Here is a 22,683-nt window from a genome sequence, read left to right as displayed (position 1 = left end):
TAAAAAGCCTTCTCAAAATCAATGAACACAACATACCCTTTCCTTTTCTTCTCCATGTACCTCTCCCCCATCACTGTAAATAGCCTAATGGCATCTATAGTTCCCACATCTCGCCTAAAAACCAAATTCTTCATCTGCCATTACGCAATTCAGCTTTCCATATAGCCTTTTGTTGAGCGTCCTCAGCTTGACTTTGGCTGCATGCGATATCAGGCTATTATTCTATGTTTCTCAAACTTTATACTGTTCTTTTTCTTTTCTATAGGTATTAAGATACTTTCCGTAAAGTCCTTTGGCCATTTTCATCCCATGTACCGGGTAATCAAAAAGTAAGCCTAAATTTGAAAACTTAATAAACCATGGAATAATGTAGATAGAGACGTACAAATTGACACACATGCTTGGAATGACATGGGGTTTTCTTAGAACAAAAGAAAAGTATTACTAGACGGGTGAAAGATCTCTTGCGCGCGTCGTTTGGTGATGATCGTGTGCTCAGCCGCCACTTTCGTCATGCTTGGCCTCCCAGGTCCCCAGACCTCAGTCCGTGCAATTATTGGCTTTTGGGGTTACCTGAAGTCGCAAGTGTATCGTGATCGACCGACATCTCTAGGGCTGCTGAAAGACAACATCCGACGCCAATGCTTCACCATAACTCCAGACATGCTTTACAGTGATGTTCACAACATTATTCATCGACTACAGCTATTGTTGAGGAATGATGGTGGACATATTGAGCATTTCCTCTAAAGAACATCCTCTGTGCTTTGTCTTACTTTATTGTGCTAATTATTGCTATTCTGATCAGATTAAGCGCCATCTGTCGGACATTTTTTGAACTTTTGTATTTTTTTTGGTTCTAATAAAACCCCAACTTACTCTGTACTGCAGCACACTGCACACGATCTTGTTTTGTTCTTTACTCTTACTTAATATTTACATGAATTACACCAACAGCCTAAAAGCTGAATGGCACAAACGAAGGTTGGTACGCACGTTTCTTCATGTGAAAGATGATGTCAATTCCAATTTCGCGTCAGTCGGGTAAGATCACAATGCAGATACAAATCTGGTTTCCTTTAAATACGCTCAGAAACGGTCGCAAGCGTTAGTTACCTTGGTCATTGGAGGCGATGAGTTGATATTAGTCAAGAATGCCTTTATGGCGACAAAGACGCAATTATCAACATCTCACTGAGTTTGATTGTGGTCGTCTAACAGTGTTAAGAGAAGCTGGATGTTCCTTATGCGATAATGGAGAAAGAGTTGGCAAGAATGTAGCCACTGTGTGTGATTACTGACAGCGGTAGTCACGAGAATGTATGGTCGCAGGAAGACAGGGCTCCGGAAGGGAAACGTTCAAATGTGTGTGAATTCCTAAGGGACAAAACTGCTGAGGTCATCGGTCCCTAGACTTACACACTACTTAAACTAACTTACACTAACTTATGCTAAGAACAACACACACACTCATGCCCGAGGGAGGACTCGAACCTCCGGCGGAAGGGCCAGCGCAAAACGTGACATGGCGCCTCTAACCGCGCAGTCACTCCGTGCGGCATGAAATTTTCAATCTGTGGTGGAATCTGCGCTGATATGAAACTTCGTGGCAGATGAAACCTGTGTGTCGAATCGAGACTCGAGCTCGGGACCTCTGCCTTTCACGGGCAAGTGCTCTACCATTTGAGCTACCCAAGCACAACACGGAAGACTACAAGGCACTACCGAGAAGAGAGACCACTGTGTTCGGCATACGGATCTGGCAGCGATTTGAGCCTCATTTGGCACCACAGTGACACAACTGTTAGCAATCGGTTAGGTCAAGGACAGCTCCGAGCCAGACGTCCTGTAGCCTGCGTTCCACTGTCCCCAACCCACCACAATTTGCGACTTCAGTGGTGTAAAGCGGTATCTCATTGGAAGGCAGGGTGGATGTATGTTGTGTTTTCTGGTGGAAGATGGTTCTGTCTCGGTGCCAGTTATGGCCGTGGGTACATTAGGAAGAAACCAGTTGACGGACTGCAACCAAGCATTCTGGTTGCTAGATTCGCTGCACCTACAGTTATGGCCTGGGGTGCGATTTCGTATGAGAACAGGAGCACTCTCGTGGTTGTCCCGCGCACCTTCACTGCAAAATTGTGCGTCAGCCTGATGAGTCGACCTGTTGTGCTGTCATTCATGAACAGCATACCAGGGCGCGTATTCCAACAGGATAACGGTCGCCTAAAGACCGCTGTTGTTACGCAAAATGCTCTACAGAGTGTCTTCATATTTCCATGCTTGCAGTCAACATTCTGGCGGTTATATTGGTTATTAATTTACCGGCATTTCACACTTGCAACGTCTTATCTGATCTTGCAAAGTTAATCACTTAAATATATTCCCTAGATAAATATATTCCCTAAATTTCATTTCTCAGCAAAAACTTTTTTTTGTATAAAGTATGAATTTATAAATCAGTGCTTAAATTTGTTAACCGGACGGTGGTACAAGGAATGATTTCATGGAATTATTTCAGATCTTCTCTGGAGTTTCTAAGGAGTCTGTCATCAGTCGGTTCCTGTGCATCACACTCACAGGCGGCACTATCACAAGAGCCATAACTGTTGAAGATGTGGCCACATCTGACTAGTAACCTTTGGATGCATTAATTGTCTCTACCTTTCACGACAGGGAATCTTAAGCTTCGCATCCTTTTCCGTTGTGTCATCGTCTATTGCTGGATTCGTATTCTAGCGCCCTTCCACTCTCGAGGATACTGGGGGCTTCTGCGTGCCGCAGATCAACCCAAGGTGGTCTTAATCCGATTTGGCTACATCTGAGACTCCGTTTTTGTCCAGTCTCTCCACCTGTTCTACTGCAACTTATCTATTTGCTAAATCGTTCCTTCAGTTCCTCTTTGAACCTCATGGTGCCCATTTATGTGTCACTAAAAAATCAGTTTGAAGTATGTGAGTTAACAGGGAGAGCGAAACACGAGAAATACCCAGTGTTCCTGCAGCAATGGACAAGCGCTGCTACACGGCGGTACACGGAGTCACGTCCTACGTATCATGGTAGGGATGGGGTAACTGTGTGAAGACCAGAGAGGGGCGACGCAAACACCACGTATTTTTAAGGCTAATTAATTTTGCAAACAGAATCATGTAAATGACTCTAAATGAGATTCCATTGATATAAATTAAACAAACAAACGAAAAATAGATTGCTGCCATACAGTTTTACTTAATCAGACATAATACATATAATGATGTTCAATTCGTTCGCATGCTCAACGTTTTAGCTCTTTTTCTCTTTTGTAAGAGCGTGTATACTTGGTGCAGTCGCGTTCGTGTGCATTGTAGACGTAACACGCAGGTCGCTTTACGATTTAAGCAGTGAGTTTTTCAAAAGCATTGTGTAGTTCTTCATTGTTGAAAACAGTTTCCGCAGACATACGTGGAACCGATCTCTGATACTACGTCTGCACCAACTTTTTATAAAAAAAAGTCTATCGATCCTGCCGGAAATGCCTGTAGTAATATAAAATTTCCTCTTGTTCTCAAATTTTTCTTTACATTCCTTGTTGCATAGCAGGGCAATTACTTTACGCTGCAGCCGATAGCGACTGTCTTCAAAAATCACTGAATATTGAGAGTAATGGAAATGAAAATCACCTGAAGCGCAGCCACAACCTTAAATCGAAACTATAATTTAAGGTTGCGTGGAATAGGTAGATGGCGTTCAAAGTCTGCATCTGTTCTATTATAGTGAAAATTTCATTTTGAATGTTTGTGCATAGTCGATAAATGCATCATCAGCAGATGCTTTCCCTAAAGATGGATTTTTGTATTGACAAGGAAAGCAAAGTTATTTGGCTATGAAGTTTGTTCCACTTCAGGAACACACGCATTTCTCATTTCCAGGAGCATATCGACCTCACGCAAAAGACAAAAATATCGATCTAACAAATGGCTTCTAACACGCCAGCTCACCTCACTGTAAACACGTCGATTTTCGTGCTGCCTGTCAACAAGTTCGAGAGAGCGCTGAAACTGGAGGTGTAGAACGCCATGCTTTAATAAATGATAAGTCGTGCAGTCAGCAATATTCATTACGTTGTTCAAAGTAACATTCTGTGCGCATAAATAGTCGTGATGAAGCTCTATAAAGTCTTCACAAGTCATACGTATAATGGGATGTACTTGCGTCCCTTCTCTTTGTCAGAGCATTTTCTTACATTTACTCATATTTAAAGAGACCAGGCGTCCATTACATCATATAAGAAGTTCTTTTTTGCATCTCCTTATGATCATATAATGTCAATACTGAATATTAGGCTACACTCTTGATGACACTGGGCGCCGGAAATTCTTTTGTATCTCCTCATTCAGTTGCTCAACGAATACCCATGTTTCCTAAGATCGCTGCCCCTCGGGCTGTTGCCAGAGAAACTTTGAAATTCTACACGTTGTTCAATGCTGGTAATTACGTCACATCAAGCTGTTGTATTCTTCATTGCTACTAAGTCCAGGATTTCATCTCGGAACTCAAGCTCGCTGCCTGCGATTCTGACAAAAACCGCCGGGCTGTGCCTGTGATATTTACATTTTCATCGAGTGCTAAGGAATATACAACACGTTGAATACAATGCGCTTCATAAATTAAACATCCGAAAACTATTCAGTATTTTATGATACGATAAACACTTTGCGAATCCATTTTTTAGGGTTCAGTAGCTCAGTCGGTAAAAACGGAACCTTTAAAGCATCTCTTAGTTGTCCGTCTGTCTCTCCGTTTGTCCTCCGACTGTTTAAGAGCACTTTTTCTCAGGAAAAAGTTGGCGCATCAAGTTGAATTTTGTGTCACATAGTAAGGTGAAGGGTCCCTAGGCGATGCAAAAAACTAAAGCATCTAGTCAATGCAGTCGAAAGATACGGCCATTTATGTCACATATTTTGATGCTTGTAAACCCACTCAATTTGAAATTCCTTTCAACTAGAGTCATCAAGTTTACCAACAAGCAAGGTTTCACAGTACCGCCAAAGAAGGAAATCAGGAAACTGTTCATTTGTAATTATATGAAAAGAATTTTTTTATCAGTTCTTATCAGACTCCTCGTCCGTCCGTCCGTCCTTCTGTTAAGACACCTTTGTCTCTGTAACGGCTAGACGCATCTACTTGAAATTTATGTTGCATAATGAGGTCTATGGTCCCATGACAGTATAATGAACGTTAGCTTGTAAGTCAATGCAATCAAAAGATACCGCCGTTTATGTTACATATTTAGACACTCGCGAACTCACTCAATAAAATCCATAGCGTCCTTCCCTTGACGCAGAATCTTGAAATTTTTGCAAGACAAAATGTTTAACGATACAAGTAAGAGGGGGAAAATAAGAAAATTTTTAATTTTTAGCCATACCATACGAAAAACAGTCGTTTTTCATTTATTACCCGAATTCAAACTTGACATTAAAACATTTTCGTAAATCGCAGCATCTGAGCGCCCAACGTCTTGCTTTATCAGTATCGATAACAGGAAGAATCATCAAGATCCTCGAATCTCGGAATGGATCAACTGTCTCTATAAATAATTAGGTTTTACAGAAACCCGCAGGGTTCGAATCCTTCTCGCACGTGGCCAATTTTTTCGATAAAAAATGGTAACGTTCCGTACACTTGTCCAGTGTAAGCCAGAACTGAGCAGAAGTGAGAGACCGCTATAACCAAGACCTAACGCGTCCCATACAGAGACAGGGTGAGCTGAGGTAATGCGACAGGACCCTGTTTTGGCCACTCGGGGGAAATGAGAACATGTTGTCATACCTCTGCCAGTCATATACAATGAGTGAGGCCAGCGCCGAACGAAGCTTTTCCTGCAACATGATGTAGAAGAAAAGACAGTATGAGCAGTTGAGGTGGAGTATCAGTAAATTCAGGAAGACTGCATATCATATGGGAACTGAATAAGGACGAGGATTTTATTACTGCATTGTAATGCATCTCCAAACTACATACAGGTATTGAAATCCGAAGGTAATCTGCATCCCTCAGGGGTACCTTCATGTCTGTCACCCAAACTACCCCACTATCTTATTATTTTGTATCATCCAATAGAGAAAGTCTACTAACTAAAGTAAGTTCATTAACATCACTCGGTAGAGATCTCGATATTACGACGTCCATCTCTTCTGATACAACAAAGACAAATATCATTTGCATGCTGGTATTGAGCATTTGTGGCGATTCTATTAAGTATACAAATATTGATCCACTGAAGTGGATGACCAGTGACTGATGTCACCCGCACAGAGCAGTGTATAATTTTGTAGCCTGTACTGTAATAGGACTATACACCACAGAATGTGAACTGCAAGAGAGGGAAAGCATCTTGGTGGGAGTAACAAATTCTGGAGGTGGCCACCACCAAACCAATGATCACTTACGATCATGCAATATATGGAATCAATGCTCTTGTTCTCTTTTAATTGGAAAAGCTACACTTCTGCTACGCAGTCACTGTGAAAGATGAGATTAAATGTAGAGGTCATCACTTTTGGGCAGCTTTTTTGAAATTCTCCAAATGCTGCAAACTTTTTCAGTTTCCGTATGTTGCAATGTCTTCCACATTTTTGTCAGTAACAAACACCACCTCTGTCGTCTACTTCAATCATCTTGTGTGAGTGAGAGCAGCATAGTTTACACCATGCAATGTCCAGCTTTCTGTGAGAGCCAATGGAAATGTGCAAATGTTTAATTAGCATCTGACAAAGATCATTAATTCGTGGTGGAAAAAAAAAAAACTAAATGTATGGCTATGTATGCAGCTGTAGTCACTTACTGCTTGGATATGTTACAGTAGAAAAGAACAATGTATCAAGCTGATCATGAAAGAACAGCACAAGGACCTTCTCTTGTGATTGATAGTCTGTAACATATGGTCCTTCCGCAGTACAGTTGAAGAAAATTACATTGGTCTGTTCAACGACTTTGACCAAAGTTCATCTGTTCCAATGGATCAAAATTTATGTATTTAATAGGATCGCTACATATGCTCAATGCTAGTACGTAGACGGTATTTGTTTCAGTGTATCATAAGAGGGGATCGTGGTAATACCTCATCGAGTTCCCTACCGGCTGACCTTGGTGGAGTTGTAGTAGTTCGTAGTTTTTCTCTGTTGCATGGTACAAAATAAAAAGGATAGGAAGTTGGGTGACAGACATGAAAGCTCACTGAAGGACACAGATCACGTTCGGACTGCAGTACCTGTGTGTAGTTCAGAGATGCACCGCAGTGCAGTAGTAACATCCTCCTACTCCTTCTTCCAGTTCCAGTATGATGTGCAGTCTTCCCAATTTTCCTTATAATTAATATCACCTTAACTACTCATACAATTTTTATCCACAAACTCACGTTGCAGGAGGAAGCTTCGTTTGGCGCTAGCCATGGACATTGTATATGGTTGGCAGAGATATGTCAACATGTCCTCATTTCCACCGAGTGGCCAAAACAGGGTCCTGTCGCATTACCTCAGCTCACCCTGTTTCTCTTCCGGATGCAGGAGGCCTTAGATATAGTGCTCTCTGAACTCTGCTCTGTTCTGACTTAAAATCGACCAATCACTTGGATAAAGCTGGAGGGAAGGCGGGGCAGGGACTGAATAACAGTTAAAATATGCAGAGAGACTCTAAAAAATCACAATGGAGTTTTGCTGTATGGTACCGTTAGCAGATAGGTTCAAACCGGGTGACGTTTCGAGATATGAGAGTGCTACAAATATAATTCACCGGTGGCTGTACTCATTAAAACATTTCTCCACAGGGTCCAACGGAAGTATGTGGTTGAATGGATAGACTCGATTCCAAATCGCAGACAGCATTACTATCAGAAAGCGTAGCGCTATAGACAAAAAAAAACAGCGAATTGGTCATAATATTTTGTACATTTCTTATGAATACAATCGACAGTTGCGTTTTTTAAGTGATTCCTGACATAGCGTACCATCTGTGGTATATGATCATTCTCAATCAACCATCATCCTCCCTCACCTATAGCCAGTAGATATATCACAGAACCTCTGTTACACTGTCTACATGGTATTGATATAGACTGTGCTACACATGCAGTTCGTTAGTGTGGGAAATATCTAGCAGCGACAAGAGAGAGTTGCTAATATTGGCTTAAAACTACGTTCCTTAGCCAAAATCACTTTGTAAATTCGGTGATATGGGTGACTTTGTTACAAGCTTACGCCGCTGGTGACGTGTACCATCTTTTTCGGTCTGTTAATGTACACCTCGTTATCACAATGTATGTAGTGTGGAAGACCACTTCATGCGGAGGCAACACCATACTTTAACTAATGAAGTATGTACAGTTTTTAACGTTAATATTTTTAGCGATACTTGTGTGTGCCTGTACAACCAAGACCGCTTTTTATGCATGTTTGTGGGAATCGTGTTTTGAACATCTAGTCGCATATTAGACAATTATGTCTCTCTTTGTAAGGGAGACTGATATCACTCACAAGGAATACAAATGAGGCATATACATCCACCACGGATTTTCGCTCGATATTAATTCGTGGCACCAGCAATCAGTTTTTGGCGAAGTATTGTACTTAGTAGAGGATGTATGATAGATTCACTGTGATCAGCAGGTTCATAAGGTTTCTGTTGAGGTGTAAAGTTATTGTGGTCATTGTTCTCCGGTGTGCAAAGAAAATAATTGTGTACCGTTGTAAGGGAGGTATGGATTTGATGTTGGAGATTGTGATTCAATGCATCTATAACCATGAGGTGTGGGTGAAGGATTTTACGTGGAAAATTATGTACAGTCATTAGAGGAATATAGGTACAGATATTTCCACAGCCACAGCATCAGGAGGAGGTATTTCCAATACTTCGCTCATCGTCGAATATCCTCAGATTGTGGGTGTAATCGTAATATTTAACTGTAGTTACAGTGATAAATATGAGGCTGGTTTATTAGGACGACGTTGTTGGCGAATGGGAGCGCATGCCAGAGGTAGCCTTTGACGGGGACGAATGGGTATTTCGATCGTAACTCAATCGCGGGCAGCAGGTACAAAGAAAGGATCCAGCCAGCAGGCTACTCGGTTCTTGCATGCTGTTGCATGGGCAGGTCCCAGCGAGGGCGCTCTCTGTATAGCTGAGTACCGAACTAATACTCAGTATGCATTGGGCAGAGTCCGCGATCATGTCTGTTGCATGTATTCTCCACCGAAAACTGTGCAATTAAATATTGATAACTGCCACATGTTGGTGCTGGATGTGTCGATAAAATCCGAATTGCTACCATCCTAGTCATCCCCACATGCCCTCCATGGCTGGGGGTGATGCGCTCTGGCGTACACACATGTCCACAACTGCAGCAGTTTTCTGCGGCCTCTGAGCATTGGCGCAGGTGGTGTACGAGGGGATTTTCATGCTTCATGCGGGATGTGTGAGTGTTTCAGCTATCTCTGACATCTAGACACAAGTAGGGTTTCGGGCTAGATCGTGTTTCAAGTGTGTCGTGTTTGTACATCAGAGTGTATTGTCGTAGTCACAGTTGTTGTTGTTTCTGTCCTATCACGCTTCAGAACCTTCCTTCCCCTCCTCCTACTTATTCTTTGTCCTGTTGTAGCTGAGAGAATCAACTGAAGCCTTACACTGCGCTGTAAAGACTCACTCGCCACATCAAATTACCCATTGATCAATTTATTGTATCTGATAGTTGTATTGTGAACACACACAGCAATCTAACCCCTCCACAGGTAGTTTAAGCACATAGGACATAGTATGCAAATGAGCTGAATTTTGAAATGTTCAACCTGCTCTAATGCAATGGAATTCCTACCAAATACCCCAATTGTACCAGTATCCACCAAAAGGAGGCAAGAGGGGAAAAATATATGGTCATGTTCGGGAACCGGGTGGTTTCCGGAATGAATCATGCCAAATATTCCAATCCTGATATCGACCAATCGCATGCAAAAAGGAACTGTCCCACACAAAGGGAATTGATTTAATTAATTACTCAATCAATCTGAAAGAGTGAGGGATATTTTCAAGACATCCACAGCTGGGGGTTATCAGGTAAATCCTGAATTGTTTGTTGTTCGATCTGACAGCGAGTGATGGCATGTGCAGGCCTGACAGTGGCACACTACAGGATGTAACCACTTGAAAGAGAGAGAAAGAGAGAGAGAGAGAGAGAGAGAGAGAGAGAGAGAGAGCATTTATTTCGAAAGGAATTTCTCAGGTAATAAATGTCAAAAGGCTGCCACCAACTGAATCTCTGGTTTTGAGGATTAGTGCTACTTCTGGTCTGTGCACTGCACGAGGCGGCTGGCTGTGTTGCAGCCAATATGACAGTGCAGGCGTTGTCCTCATCGGGTGTAGTGTCGTTCTCTAGGACATTGGTGCATGGTGCCGCCTGGTGGATGCCAAGAGGCATGTGCTTTGTTATCAAAAGTTTTTCGACAGTGTAATTATGTATGATGAGTTACATCAATGATATTCCTTGCACAATCGGAATTAAAAAAATTAAATGATTGTATGGCAGTGTTGGCTGGGCGGCCCCATGCGGGGGATTTTAGACGCCCTATTGCAAATTCCTTTTCAGGTGACGCCACATCGGCAACTTGCGAGTCAATGATGGTGAAAATAATGATAAAGGACACACAACACCCAGTCTCCTGCTGGGAATCGAACCTGGGCCTTCTACGTCGTAGTCAGTAACACTACTGCTAAACTACGGAGGCAGACTACATTCGGAATAAAAAAATAGCGATGGAATTAATTACTTATTCTTAGATGTATGTTACAAGACCTGACTCTTACCAAACGATGGAGAATGATAACTAGCAGAGGTCCAGCAACTGTAGATCGAATATTTTATAAATAAGGAATATACCTTCTGCCATGTAATTGAATTTCCTGTTTTTGAGATCCTTCCTCTAGTGCATAGTGCCAACAAATTCCAGGTTGGAGGGGAGGAGGGTGTGAGATGAGGGCTAGGGCGATTTACCAGATGGTAGGGGTTAATTAATTGATCAATTTAATTAATTAGTCAATCAAATTGTTAGAGTGGGAGGGGCTATTCGGATAATGCAAGCCTGAAAGTGTATTGGCAAGTGGGGAGGAGGAGGTTTCGACGTTTCGAGAGGGGTTGGAAGAAGGAGAAGGAGGGGGAGGGGGAGTGGTGGGTAAATTTTCCATAATGATGCATTATCCCCAGGGATCATAACTCACTTAGCAGAAAGATAGGTTAAGGACCTGTCAATCAGAAGAGAGGAATAAGATTGCACCTGAATGTATATTTGCCCCTGACATAAGTAACCCACACTAACAAAAGTATGCTGATGTTCCCTTGCCCTACTACTCATGGGTTGTCAGCTGCAGAGGCCCATTGGTAGGAGTGTTCAGAGCACTGTGTGTTCAGGCACACTTGTATTCTGCTCACCATTAAAGGTTGGTGTTTGTTCCACCACCGTTCATCGCCCATTCTGTTTTACCAGTCTTCTGAGCCTGCGACATCTGACGTCTGTAATGAGTGGTGACTGCCCAGCTGCACAACGCCTATTGTTTCAACACGTGTTGAAGACACTCACCACAGCACTCCTCAAAGACCCAACAAGTTGTGCAGTTTCCACAATGCTCGTTCTGAGCCTCTGGGCCATCACAGTCTGCCCTATGTTAAACTCCGATAGATCGCATGCCTTCCCCATTACACATGAACAGCATGCTCACTGACGCCACATGCACTGTGCGTGTGTCTGACTGGTAGTCATTCCTCGCCAGGTGACGCATCATCGCCTGGACAGGTTTATAGCGGTAGTAGGTCGGTGGTTACATTGTTCTAGGTGATCAGTGGAAAATACACTTCGTGCATTTCTGTAAGAAATTTACACTTTCCACGAATGAGGTTATTTTTGTACAAATAATCTATAAACGCCCTATACATAATATACATCCTTAAGGATCAACGTTGGTGACTAACAAATTTCGTCGTAGGTTTCAATATCTGCTATCTGTTTCAAGAAAAGGTCAGCGACTTCGAGTATATTATAGCGACCATTACCTGTTTGTTGAAAACTAGAAACATTCCCACACCCTTCGCCCACTGGTTGGAAACCCTTCCCTGGTGATGGTCCCCTCTGACTGTGGCAGGTGTCGTGGGTGCGTCGCCGCGACTCGCACATCCTGACGGTGGACCGGTACACGTTCATCGCGGACGACCGCTTCCAGGCGTTCCTCGTCGACTCGACGTCCACGTGGACGCTGCAGGTGAAGTACGTGCAGCCACGCGACGCCGGCCACTACGAGTGCCAGGTCAGCGCCGCCGAGCAGAAGCTCAGCAGGACCGTCACGCTCAACGTCGTGGGTGAGTAACCTGCTGTCTGCCCGCACTTACCTCTACCTGCTGTGGAATTCAGACTGCTGCCTATAGCCAGACATGTAATGGAAATATGATATGTATTCTCATTCCGTTTTTAAATGACGACATTCACTTTTTACACGCAGGAATCTTTTTCTGAAATAAAAAAAAAATTACTCCAAAAAATTATGGCTTCGCGAAATATAAAAAAAGTTGCAAGGTGCAACATGGCAAAATACCTAGGAATAAACATTCTACTGAAATAGAAAAGTGGTGCCACAGAGAAAGTTTCATCAGTATATTATTGTACCATGTATCTCTTACGTTAGTACTGTACTACACACCAATAACCACTAAGAGAAATCAAATCAAATTTCAATATTATAAAAACCAGTTACGCTCTGACATAAAAGCTATTGTACACTACTAAACATTTCCATTTTCAAAACAGATGAGACTGTTAAGACATTAAAGTATTTCTTTTCATTTTGACGGATTGGACGACCCATGGTAAAAAAAACCTTGCATGTTTCAAGGTAATAGACGATGCGTGACCTATGGATTATTGCTTAACAGTCATGTCACATAAATACTAGATTAGTGCATAAGTTCTTGGCGGTTTCGTTTTGCATTTTGATATTCCGGTTGCTATGGGTTTATTTGTCGATTGTCGTATTTTATTTGTAGTTCGCTCTTGCTGTTTCAGTTTATATATTGTCGTTTTGACTTTTGGAGATAGTGAGTGGTGCTGTGGACGCGACAAAATGAAGTGCCAAGTTCGTATATCGGAACATTTTCGACATATTCTTCTCTTTCAGATCAATAGAGGGGTGACAGTGTATGGCGATACTGCAATTGGACAGAGCACAGGAAGAAAATTTCCCGATCGCAGAAGAATCGTTTTGACATTAGTCGCTCTGCACGTTCAGGAAGACATTCGGGGTTAGATGAAGGTCGTTTGAATGCATTAATCCCCAAAGATCCACGTCAGTGGACTCGAGTACGAGCAAATGCGATGAACTCTGATCGTTCCACCCATCGTGCAATGTTTCGACGGAATGGGGAAGATTAAAATATCTGGAGTTTGTGTACCGTACGCTCTAACCCAAAATCACAAAAATCAGCTGGCGGCCATTTGTGCATCTTTGATCGCTTGTTGTGAATTAGCTCGCGAACAACATCGTCCTGTCTTACCCCGCGTGATTACTGGTGACGATAAATGGCGTCTTTATCCTGAAATTAGGAAGAGAAGGGAGAGTTTGTCCGATAAAAAGCAGCAGCTCTCCCTACAAAGACATGCCCGCATCCAGAAAAGATAATGTTATGCGTCCAATGGAACAGCGACGGTGCGGTCTACTACGAATTGCTTCAGCGTGATGTAACCATCACTACTGACATTTATTCTCAACAACTGAGACGTCTAAGAGACGCAGTAAAAGAACAACAACCATAAAAATAGCGTCCAGTGTGGTGCTACTCCAAGATATCGTCCGCCAGCATTCTGTTAGACTGACGAAAACACTGTACAGGAGTCGGGATGGGAAATCGTTCCAAAGCCACCTTATTCGCCTAATGTTCCGCCCTCAGATTTTTACCTCTACTGAACAAACTCCAAGCAACTTCCTTTCCGGATGAAAATTCTCTCCCGTGAGTTTTACAGTTGGAATCGAAAAGTTACCCCAGCATTGGCAGACATTTGTAAATAGTGTTGGAGATCACATTATTGATGACTCTGTTATCTGTATCTGTTGTGTTTATTACACTGAGGTGACAAATGTCGTGGGACGCCTCCTACTTTCTTGTCGGACCTCCTTTTGGTCTGGATAGTGCAGCAACTCGACGTGGCGTGGACTCAACAAGTCGTTGGAAGTTGCCTGCAGAAACATTGAGTGATGCTGTCTCAATAGCCGTCCATAATTGCGAAAGTGTTTCCGGTGCACGATTTTATGCACTTACCTCACAATTATGTGCAATATATGTTCGATTATATTCACTTCGGGCGGTGTGGGTGGTCAACCAAAAATGGCTCTGAGCACTATGGGACTTAACATCTGTGGTCATCAGTCGCCTAGAACTTAGAACTACTTAAGCCTAACTAACCTATGGACATCACACACATCCATGCCCGAGGCAGGATTCGAACCTGCGACCGTAGCAGTCGCGAGTGGTCAACCCATTCGCTCAAATTATCCAGAATGTTCTTCAAACCAGGCGTGAAAATTGCGGCCCGTTGACATGCAGCATATTCATCGATAAAAATTCCACCTTTGTTTGGGAACATGATGTCCATGAACTACCGCAAATGATCTCGAAGTAGCCGAAGAGCTAGAGCACCCAGTCCATTCGATGTATACACAGCCCAAACCATTATGGAGCCACCACCAGTTTGCATATGGTCAGAGCCCAGAAGAGGCGCTGCAGGCGGCCATGCTGCTGGTAAAGACACTCACTTCGGTCATTTGCTGCCATAGGCCATTAACGCCAAATTTTGTTTCACTATCCTAACGGATACGTTCGTCGTACGTTCTATATTGATTTCTGCGGTAATTCACTCGTTGTTCCATGTCTGTTAGCACCGAAAACTCCATGCAACCGCCGCTGCTCGCGGTCGTTAGATGGGGGCCACAGACCACTGGATTGTCCGTGGTGAGAGGTAATGCCTGAAATGCGAAGTTCTCGGGGCGCTTTTGACACTGTGGATCTCGGAATATTCAATTCCCTACAGACTTCCGGAATGGAATGTCCCATGCGTCTAGCTCCAACTACAATTTCGCGTTCAACGTCTGTTAATCCTCGTCGCGCGCCACAATCATATCGTAAACCATTTCGTGTCAGTCACCTGAGTACAAATGACAGCTCCATCCGAGCACAGCCCTGTGTACGTGATACTACTGCCATCTGTACAAGTGCATATCGATATCCCAAGGCTTTTGTCACCTCAATGTAAACTTATGGAAAAACGCTACAGTGTTATACACCAACATAGTAGTTTAAACATACAACATTTGCCTCAATATAAAATTTGCATCTGTACTACTAACAACTTTTAAAAAAGCTAAATATATTACACAGCACTTAAATGTCGGTAAAGCGAAGTATTTACAAATACTGCGCAAAAGACAGTCACATCTCTAACAAAAACTATAGAAAATGACGGAAAATACTAATTGTGGTCTCTAGTGTGCATTCCTTCATGTGATTTTAAATTCACTCACTAGATTGAAGTACCGAGTAAATAACATCGTGTGTTTGTTGGTACACTGTACTCTAGGTACAACACACTGCCCTATTTGATGGTCTGCACACGGTTGTAGCAATATGTTGCTGGTATCACGCGCAGAAGTGCAGAGAGTGATGGTGTCGTTGATGACCCTATGTCTCACTGCACCACTAAGAATGTTGTATGCACAGAACGCACACTTGTTTAACTCGTATACAGTCATCAGTAGATTCAGGATTTTTCATCACATGGGTATTATTATTATTATTATTATTATTATTATTAATAGTTGTAGTAGTAGTAGTATTATAACTATTATCCTTAATAGTTTGTTTAATGATTGCATTTTCGGAGGTGGTAGTATGAACACAAAAAGAAGGAATAACGTCTCGTAAACATGGGCTCTAAAATCCACGCCCTAAGAGCTATGATCACTTGTTCATTTTCGGTACTGTGAAACACGTCTCTTCTACTGGAAGCTCTTTGCTTTCCAAATTTTACGAGGTTGTAGTATGCATTAAAACGGTAAAAATGTTCAGTGGACACGGCCCCTGATGTGTATACTATAAGGGCTATGAGCACGTGTTCATCAGAGATGCGTTTCGCAGTAGCGAAGATGAATAAGTACGCTTAGTTCTTAAGCTATGCACTTTAGAGCCCAAGTCTACTGGACAATTTTCATTGCTTTTGTCATTCTTCCATCTCGTAAAATTTGGAAACCAAAGAGCTTTCACAAAAAGAGGGGTGTCTTGCAGTAGCGAAGATAAACACTGCTTCTAACTGTAATGGTATGTAAAAATTTCCAGAAACTACTTCAACCAATCGCTTTTCGTTTTATTCTTTAATTTTTACTTTCCATTACGGAATTCGAATCTCCTAGCAGTTCGCCATCGGATTGTGCATATTTATTGCATGTTTGCAGCACTATATGGGTCAGGTAGCTGTAGCAAAATGTAAAACCGAAATATGTAAGCATTGACTCTGGCGAGAACTATTCACAAAATGACATCCATTTACTTACATTACTTACAGTTATCAGTATTTGTTGTTTTCTTCTTGGTGCACAAATTGTTCTGGAAAACATAAGGATGTTTGTGTGTGTGAAATCTTATGGGACTTAACTGCTAAGGTCATCAGTCCCTAAGCTTACGCACTACTTAAGCTAAATTATCCTTACTACAAACACACACAGCCATGCCCGAGGGAGGACTCGAACCTCCTCCGGGAATAGCCGCACAGTCCATGACTGCAGCGCCCTAGACCGCTCGGCTAATCCCGCGCGTCATAAGGATGTTTTCCAGTGACGTTCTACAGTAATTCACAAATTTAGCCACAGGCAACAAATTACTTAATTTAAGCATAAGTAAGCTGTTGTCCATTACTGAAGTTATGTTCTAAGAGTTTTTATTGGAGCAGTTTCTTTGTTCATCATCTGCATTGCAGAATGGCGACAGTACGTGAAGGGGGGGGGGGGGGGGTGGGGCAAATTAAAATGGCCCGCACGAGTGGGTACGATTGGACGTGCGTATATGCATGTAACCATACCCCGTGACGCGCACACCACGTGTACATCCGCCATGTGATCTACATTAGTTCAGAGCGTAGTGGAAAATATATTTACGTGACAACGAAGTCATGGAAACGGTATGGTCAGATGTTTGATAACAATAATGTTATCAAAGTGCCAAGAAAGAGGGCCACGCAACGCTTATTCCGGAAATAGCGTCAAACAGAATCTGTTTTGAACAAGTCAACAGTATTTCGAAACGTGCCCGCACATTAGAAAATGTCGCGGCAATTCACAAGAAAATGCTTCCGAGTCTTATTAAATCAACCCGCCGCTGTCGTAAGAGACCAGAATATCACGTCGATCATGCGGACGAGTGAGCCACCGAGACCCTCAGTCTGGTCGCGGCCATAGGTGGCCACCTTGGTCACCTGATCTGTCTGTGGCCGATTACTCTGTGTGGGAAGCTCTTAAGTCGAAGGTCTATCGCAACGACCCTCACAGACTTCAATAACTGCAGCAGAACGTTTCGGATGAGATTTCAGCGATTCCGGCAGTCCACCTCCGATCTGCCTTCCGAAACTTGCTGACTAGGGCCCAAAAGTGCCAAGAGTTGAGTGGTGGTCACTTTCAACATCTTGTACATTCGGGTTAGTACTGTATTTCCCTTCCTCTGCTGTTTTCCTTTCTAGCCTTGACCTCTTTTCTCCAGGGTGCTTTTATTTACCCCACCCTGCATATCTCTATTTATATTATGTTCATTATTGCAAAAATAACATGTATTTACGTTACAAAACTGATATGTGCTATTTGCTAAATATATTAAACAATGAGTTTGGATCACATTTCATCTGTAATTTTAGAACTGAAATTGTGTATGACGCTTACCTTTATGTCCAATAAACATTGATTATTAATTATGAAATAAACGTTACAGCTCTACAGTTCTGCATGAAGGTTCTTCTTATGTCGGCATTTGTGGGATGGGTATATGGGATGGTGGTATTTGTCTGTGTGTGTGTGTGTGTGTGTGTGTGTGTGTGTGTATGTTGAGAGAGAGAGAGAGAGAGAGAGAGAGAGAGAGAGAGAGGGGGGGGGAGGGAGAGAGAGGGGGGAGGGAGAGGGAGAGAGAGAGAGAGAGAGAGAGAGAGAGAGAGAGAGAGAGAGAGAGTTTTTCGGCCTGGGTTCTTTAGCTTTTCGCGTTTAAATGGTCTTTGAAATTATGAAAAAGTTTTTTGCTAAGTCAGTAAGCGCATTTAAGATGATGTGGGGTGCGATATTGTTTCCGGTGAAAATTTCTAACTGTACCTGGAGTTCCATTTTTATTCGTTGTCTGGTGTGTGTAGATTATGTACGCTTAATTTAGATGTATGTAAAGTGTGCGACAGGAACAAACTAGCAGATACTAATCACCATAAGTAATACCACTATATCGATCTCATAATGTGAATAATTATCGCCTCAGTCAGGGCTTACACATTTCACTTTTACATTTTGCCACAGCTGCACGACCCCTATAAAGCCGAAAAATGCAATAAATATGGATCATGTGATGATGAATCACTAGGCGATTTGAATTCGGTAACGGAAAATAAAAATTGAAGAATATAACAAAAGGCAATTGTTTGTAGTTATTTCTGGAAACATTCATTCATTACAGTCGCAGTGTTCTACGCCCATAATGGACAAAAGTTTTGTTTCTTAACATACGTGTTTTAGTGTACGGGTTTACTAACATCTTTTTTCCCATAGTACCATGTCTCCAAGTCTATGAATGACGTCAGCCTCTTTCACCATTTCGGAGGTTTTGCATCCTGTTAAGGCATACGTAAAGAGAACCTAGTAGAAGGCTGAACTTTTATTAGTGACAGCATTAGGAGGAGGATATTTCAGCACATCCCTGACAAAACATAACCCTTAATTAGATATACAATTTCCAGGCTTGCAATATCTTCATATGAAGGATTAATACATCGTTCTTTCATAACTATTTGTTTTCAGTCAGAAAAAGGACCTTCAGTTATCTTTTGAAATCTGTTTAAGTAACTCAGCATTGCCGTGAGTGAGAGATCATCTAGATCTGTATTCTATTTTTTAAGCTATTTCTTTTTGCATAAGTTCTGATTATTTACACAAATGCACGTTCTCGCATTTAGAGCATTGTTTCTTTTTATAGTTAATGTTCAGTGTACTACTAGTTTCTTCATTATACCGTATTATATTTACCTGTAAAGTGGCTTCCACTCTTTAATAACTTCGATTTTGTGATTGCACTTTTTCTTCTTTATTAAGGGTCATTAATACCCCAGAAATCAACTCTGGAAAAGGGAAGATATAGAGTTCGAACTGCATCACACTTCAGCTTGCATTTCGGATGAAGACTCACCACTTAACTTTTGAAATCCCTTGCATAACCCGAATCAGCAGAATTTGGTAAGTGCAGAAGGGAATTAGCAAGTTAAAGCGAAGGAGTACCCTTGCAAACGTTCTTACTCCTTTGCTTCATCCTCTTCTTTCTGTCTGCCTCCGTAGCTGAGTAGTTACCGCGGCTGACTGCCACGGGGGCACCGAGTTCGATTCCCGGTAATGTCAAGGACTTTTTCTTGGTGGGAGGTCTGGAATATGGTGCACTAAGGTTATGAGGAAATGTGGGGAATTACTAGACAAAATGTGAGTGGAGCCACGCTAACTAACCAGAGAGTGACTGGGAGCGCAGTATGCTGACCCCCAACACCTCCGTACTGCATTTCGATTATGCTAATAGCTGAGGATGATGGTGCTTTCCGCTCGTTCTTCGTAGGAAATGACATTTATTCTTAATTTTTCTCTTTGTCTGCGATGATGAGTACAACTCGTGATCCCACACAAAACCAGTCAAAACTTACAATGAAAAATTCCCAACATCATACCTAAAAACTGCAGCGTAACTCTGAATTAATCACCAGTCATTGGTAAAATATCACATTCACCTAACAAAACCTGTAGTCGTTAAAAAACATAGTGACAAAGCAAGAGGTTATTATAGCGACCGGCTACTGAGGGTTGCAAGGTCATCTGTGACGTCTGCATCGCAGGTTGCTACTGCGCACAAACCCAGTGAACTATACCGCGCTCTCTCGGGCATGGGTGTGTTTGTTGTCCATAGCGTTAAGTTAGCTTAACTTATATTAAGTAGTGAGTAGGCTTAGGGACAGATGACCGCAGCAGTTTGGTCCCATAAGACCTTACCTCAAATTTACCACTATACCGCGTATTCTAGGAGTAACCGTGAGTTTGCACATAAGACGGCGCTTAATGGGGCGACGTGCTGCGGCAATGTGAAGTGTACCAGGGGACGCTCCTGCCAACAGCGTCGCTCTGCGGCGTCGGTCTGTAGCGTGTGCCTTGGGGTGTGTACAGAACACTTAGCATAGCTTTTCATTTTAGCTTGAATGCAAAAAAAAAAATGGTTCAAATGGCTCTGAGCACTATGTGACTCAACTGCTGTGGTCATCAGTCCCCTAGAACTTAGAACTACTTAAACCTAACTAACCTAAGGACATCACACACATCCATGCCCGAGGCAGGATTCGAACCTGCGATCGTAGCAGCAGCGTGGCTCCGGACTGGAGCGCCTAGAACCGCACGGCCACCGCGGCCGGCGCTGGAATGCAGAAAAGTTGCTTAGCTACTGTAATTTTCATTATGGTTCTCATAGAGTAAACATGGCAGCTTTTGCTACAACAAGAGACAGTGACAGGCTTCCGACCATTTAAATCCTTCTAGGGCAATCGGGAGCAGGAACAGTGGCCCAACGCGGTGCTCGCCGAAACCTTCCAGCGGACTGCTGCAGAACATAGTGTGATTCATCACCCCAGGTCACTCGTTTCCAGTCATCCACTGACTAGTGGTGTCGCTCTTTACACAACCTCAGCCTTGTCAGTTACGAGAGGAGGCCACAGCTGGAGTGTGTGGCATGGGACAGAGAAAGAAAAGACACTGGAAACACCGCAAAGTATTCTCCTGCACTCTCCGCGCAGAACAGTCACGTGCCCATCTTCTCACCAGCACATACTACCGTGCATAGTTAGCCATGAAATGAGAACTGAAGAAGAGTATTCTAACACTGCGTCTGACTAGGGGACCAAGTACTTCAATTTCCTGAATGGTTGGTGTCGTCAGCACTTGAAACCTGAATGGAAACCAATTTTTGGATTACTCTCGTCAAAATTATCAGTTCTAGAAGGTGTATTCGTTTTTTTTAAAGCTAGGTGTTGCTTTTTAACTTGTTATATAAGAAAAAGTTGCACTGAACGATTTATTGAAAATCAGTACGAACTCACGTATCCACTGACGGGGAAAAAATTAGTGCACTCTTTTAAAGGTTTCCAATTCACTCAAGATTCGTTGTTGCAACAGTGAAGAATAAATGAACTGATTACATTTATAAATAAACAGCACAAGCCCTTCTGAAGTACCAGGTATCAGTCCATGGTTAAACACCCTTATTAGAACGTTGTGTACCCTCCACGGGTGGCAATTCAGGCGATGACTCTGGCATCCATTAGGTCATACAGATGGTGAATACTGCGCTGGGATACGTTATGCCACGCCTGCTGGATCTGTTCACGTAGTTCTGTAAGAGTTTTTGATTGACAAGTCGCACGAGTCACTACTCGTCCCATCATATCCCACATGTACTCAACTGCAAACAAGTCCGGAGATCGTGTTGGCGAGGGAAGTTGATGCACGTCTTGTAGAGTACGTTGAATTTCGCGGACAGTGTATGGACGAGTATTATCCCGCTGGAACAACACATTAGCTTCCTTTCGCAGGAACGCAAAATAATAGGTCTAACAACATATTGCACGTACCGAGCGCTGGTTAGCGTACCCTCCAGAAACACCAAATGTGAACGAGAGCTGCAGCTTATCACACCCCAGACCATAAGGCCTGGGTTGGATCCAGTGTGTCTAGAACTAATGCACTCTACAAGACAGCGCTTATCAGGTCCGCTAACGATCTACGTTGTACACGCTAAATACAATCACTTGCATGAAAGCAGAATCTGCATTCATTGTTGAAGACCACGGCGCGCCATTTTCATCAAGTGAAGACTTCTCTCCTTTGAGAATGACATGCTGCGTTCTGTTATCTAGAAACTCTTCAACCCAATCACACAATTGGTCTGATAGTCCATATGCTCTTACTTTGTTCATTAAGCGACTGTGGCGAACTGTATCGAAGGCCTTGCGGAAGTCAAGAAACGCGGCATCTTCCTGGGAACCCGTGTCTATGGCCCTCTGAGTCTCGTGGATGAATAGCGCGAGCTGGGTTTCACACGACCGTCATTTTTAGAAACCATGCTGATTCCTACAGAGTAGATTTCAGGTCTCCAGAAAAGTAATTATACTCGAACAGAATACGTGTTCCAAAATTCTACAACTGATCAACGTTAGAGATATAGGTCCATAGTTCTGCACATCTGTTCGACGTCCCTTCTGGAAAACGGGGATGACCTGTGCCCTTTTCCAATCCTTTGGAACGCTGCGTTCTTCTTGAGACGTACGGTACACCGCTGCAAGAAGGGGGCAAGTTCCTTCGCGTACT

General features: G+C 42.8%; 1 protein-coding gene across 1 annotated transcript in view; it reads left to right on the top strand.

Annotated features, from left to right (window-relative positions):
* The window catches only part of LOC124805526 (hemicentin-2-like), a 179,246-nt gene that overhangs the window by 68,508 nt on the left and 88,055 nt on the right, over window positions 1-22,683 (top strand). Inside the window, exon 3 of the mRNA XM_047266094.1 lies at window positions 12,160-12,373. Within this exon, the coding sequence (XP_047122050.1) occupies window positions 12,160-12,373 (214 nt within the window). The remainder of the gene's footprint in view (window positions 1-12,159; window positions 12,374-22,683) is intronic.

This window comes from Schistocerca piceifrons, chromosome 7 (assembly GCF_021461385.2).
Source record: "Schistocerca piceifrons isolate TAMUIC-IGC-003096 chromosome 7, iqSchPice1.1, whole genome shotgun sequence".
NCBI lineage: Eukaryota > Metazoa > Arthropoda > Insecta > Orthoptera > Acrididae > Schistocerca > Schistocerca piceifrons.
The sequence above is the reverse complement of the archived record's forward strand: the minus strand, read 5'-3'. Positions and strand labels throughout refer to the sequence as shown.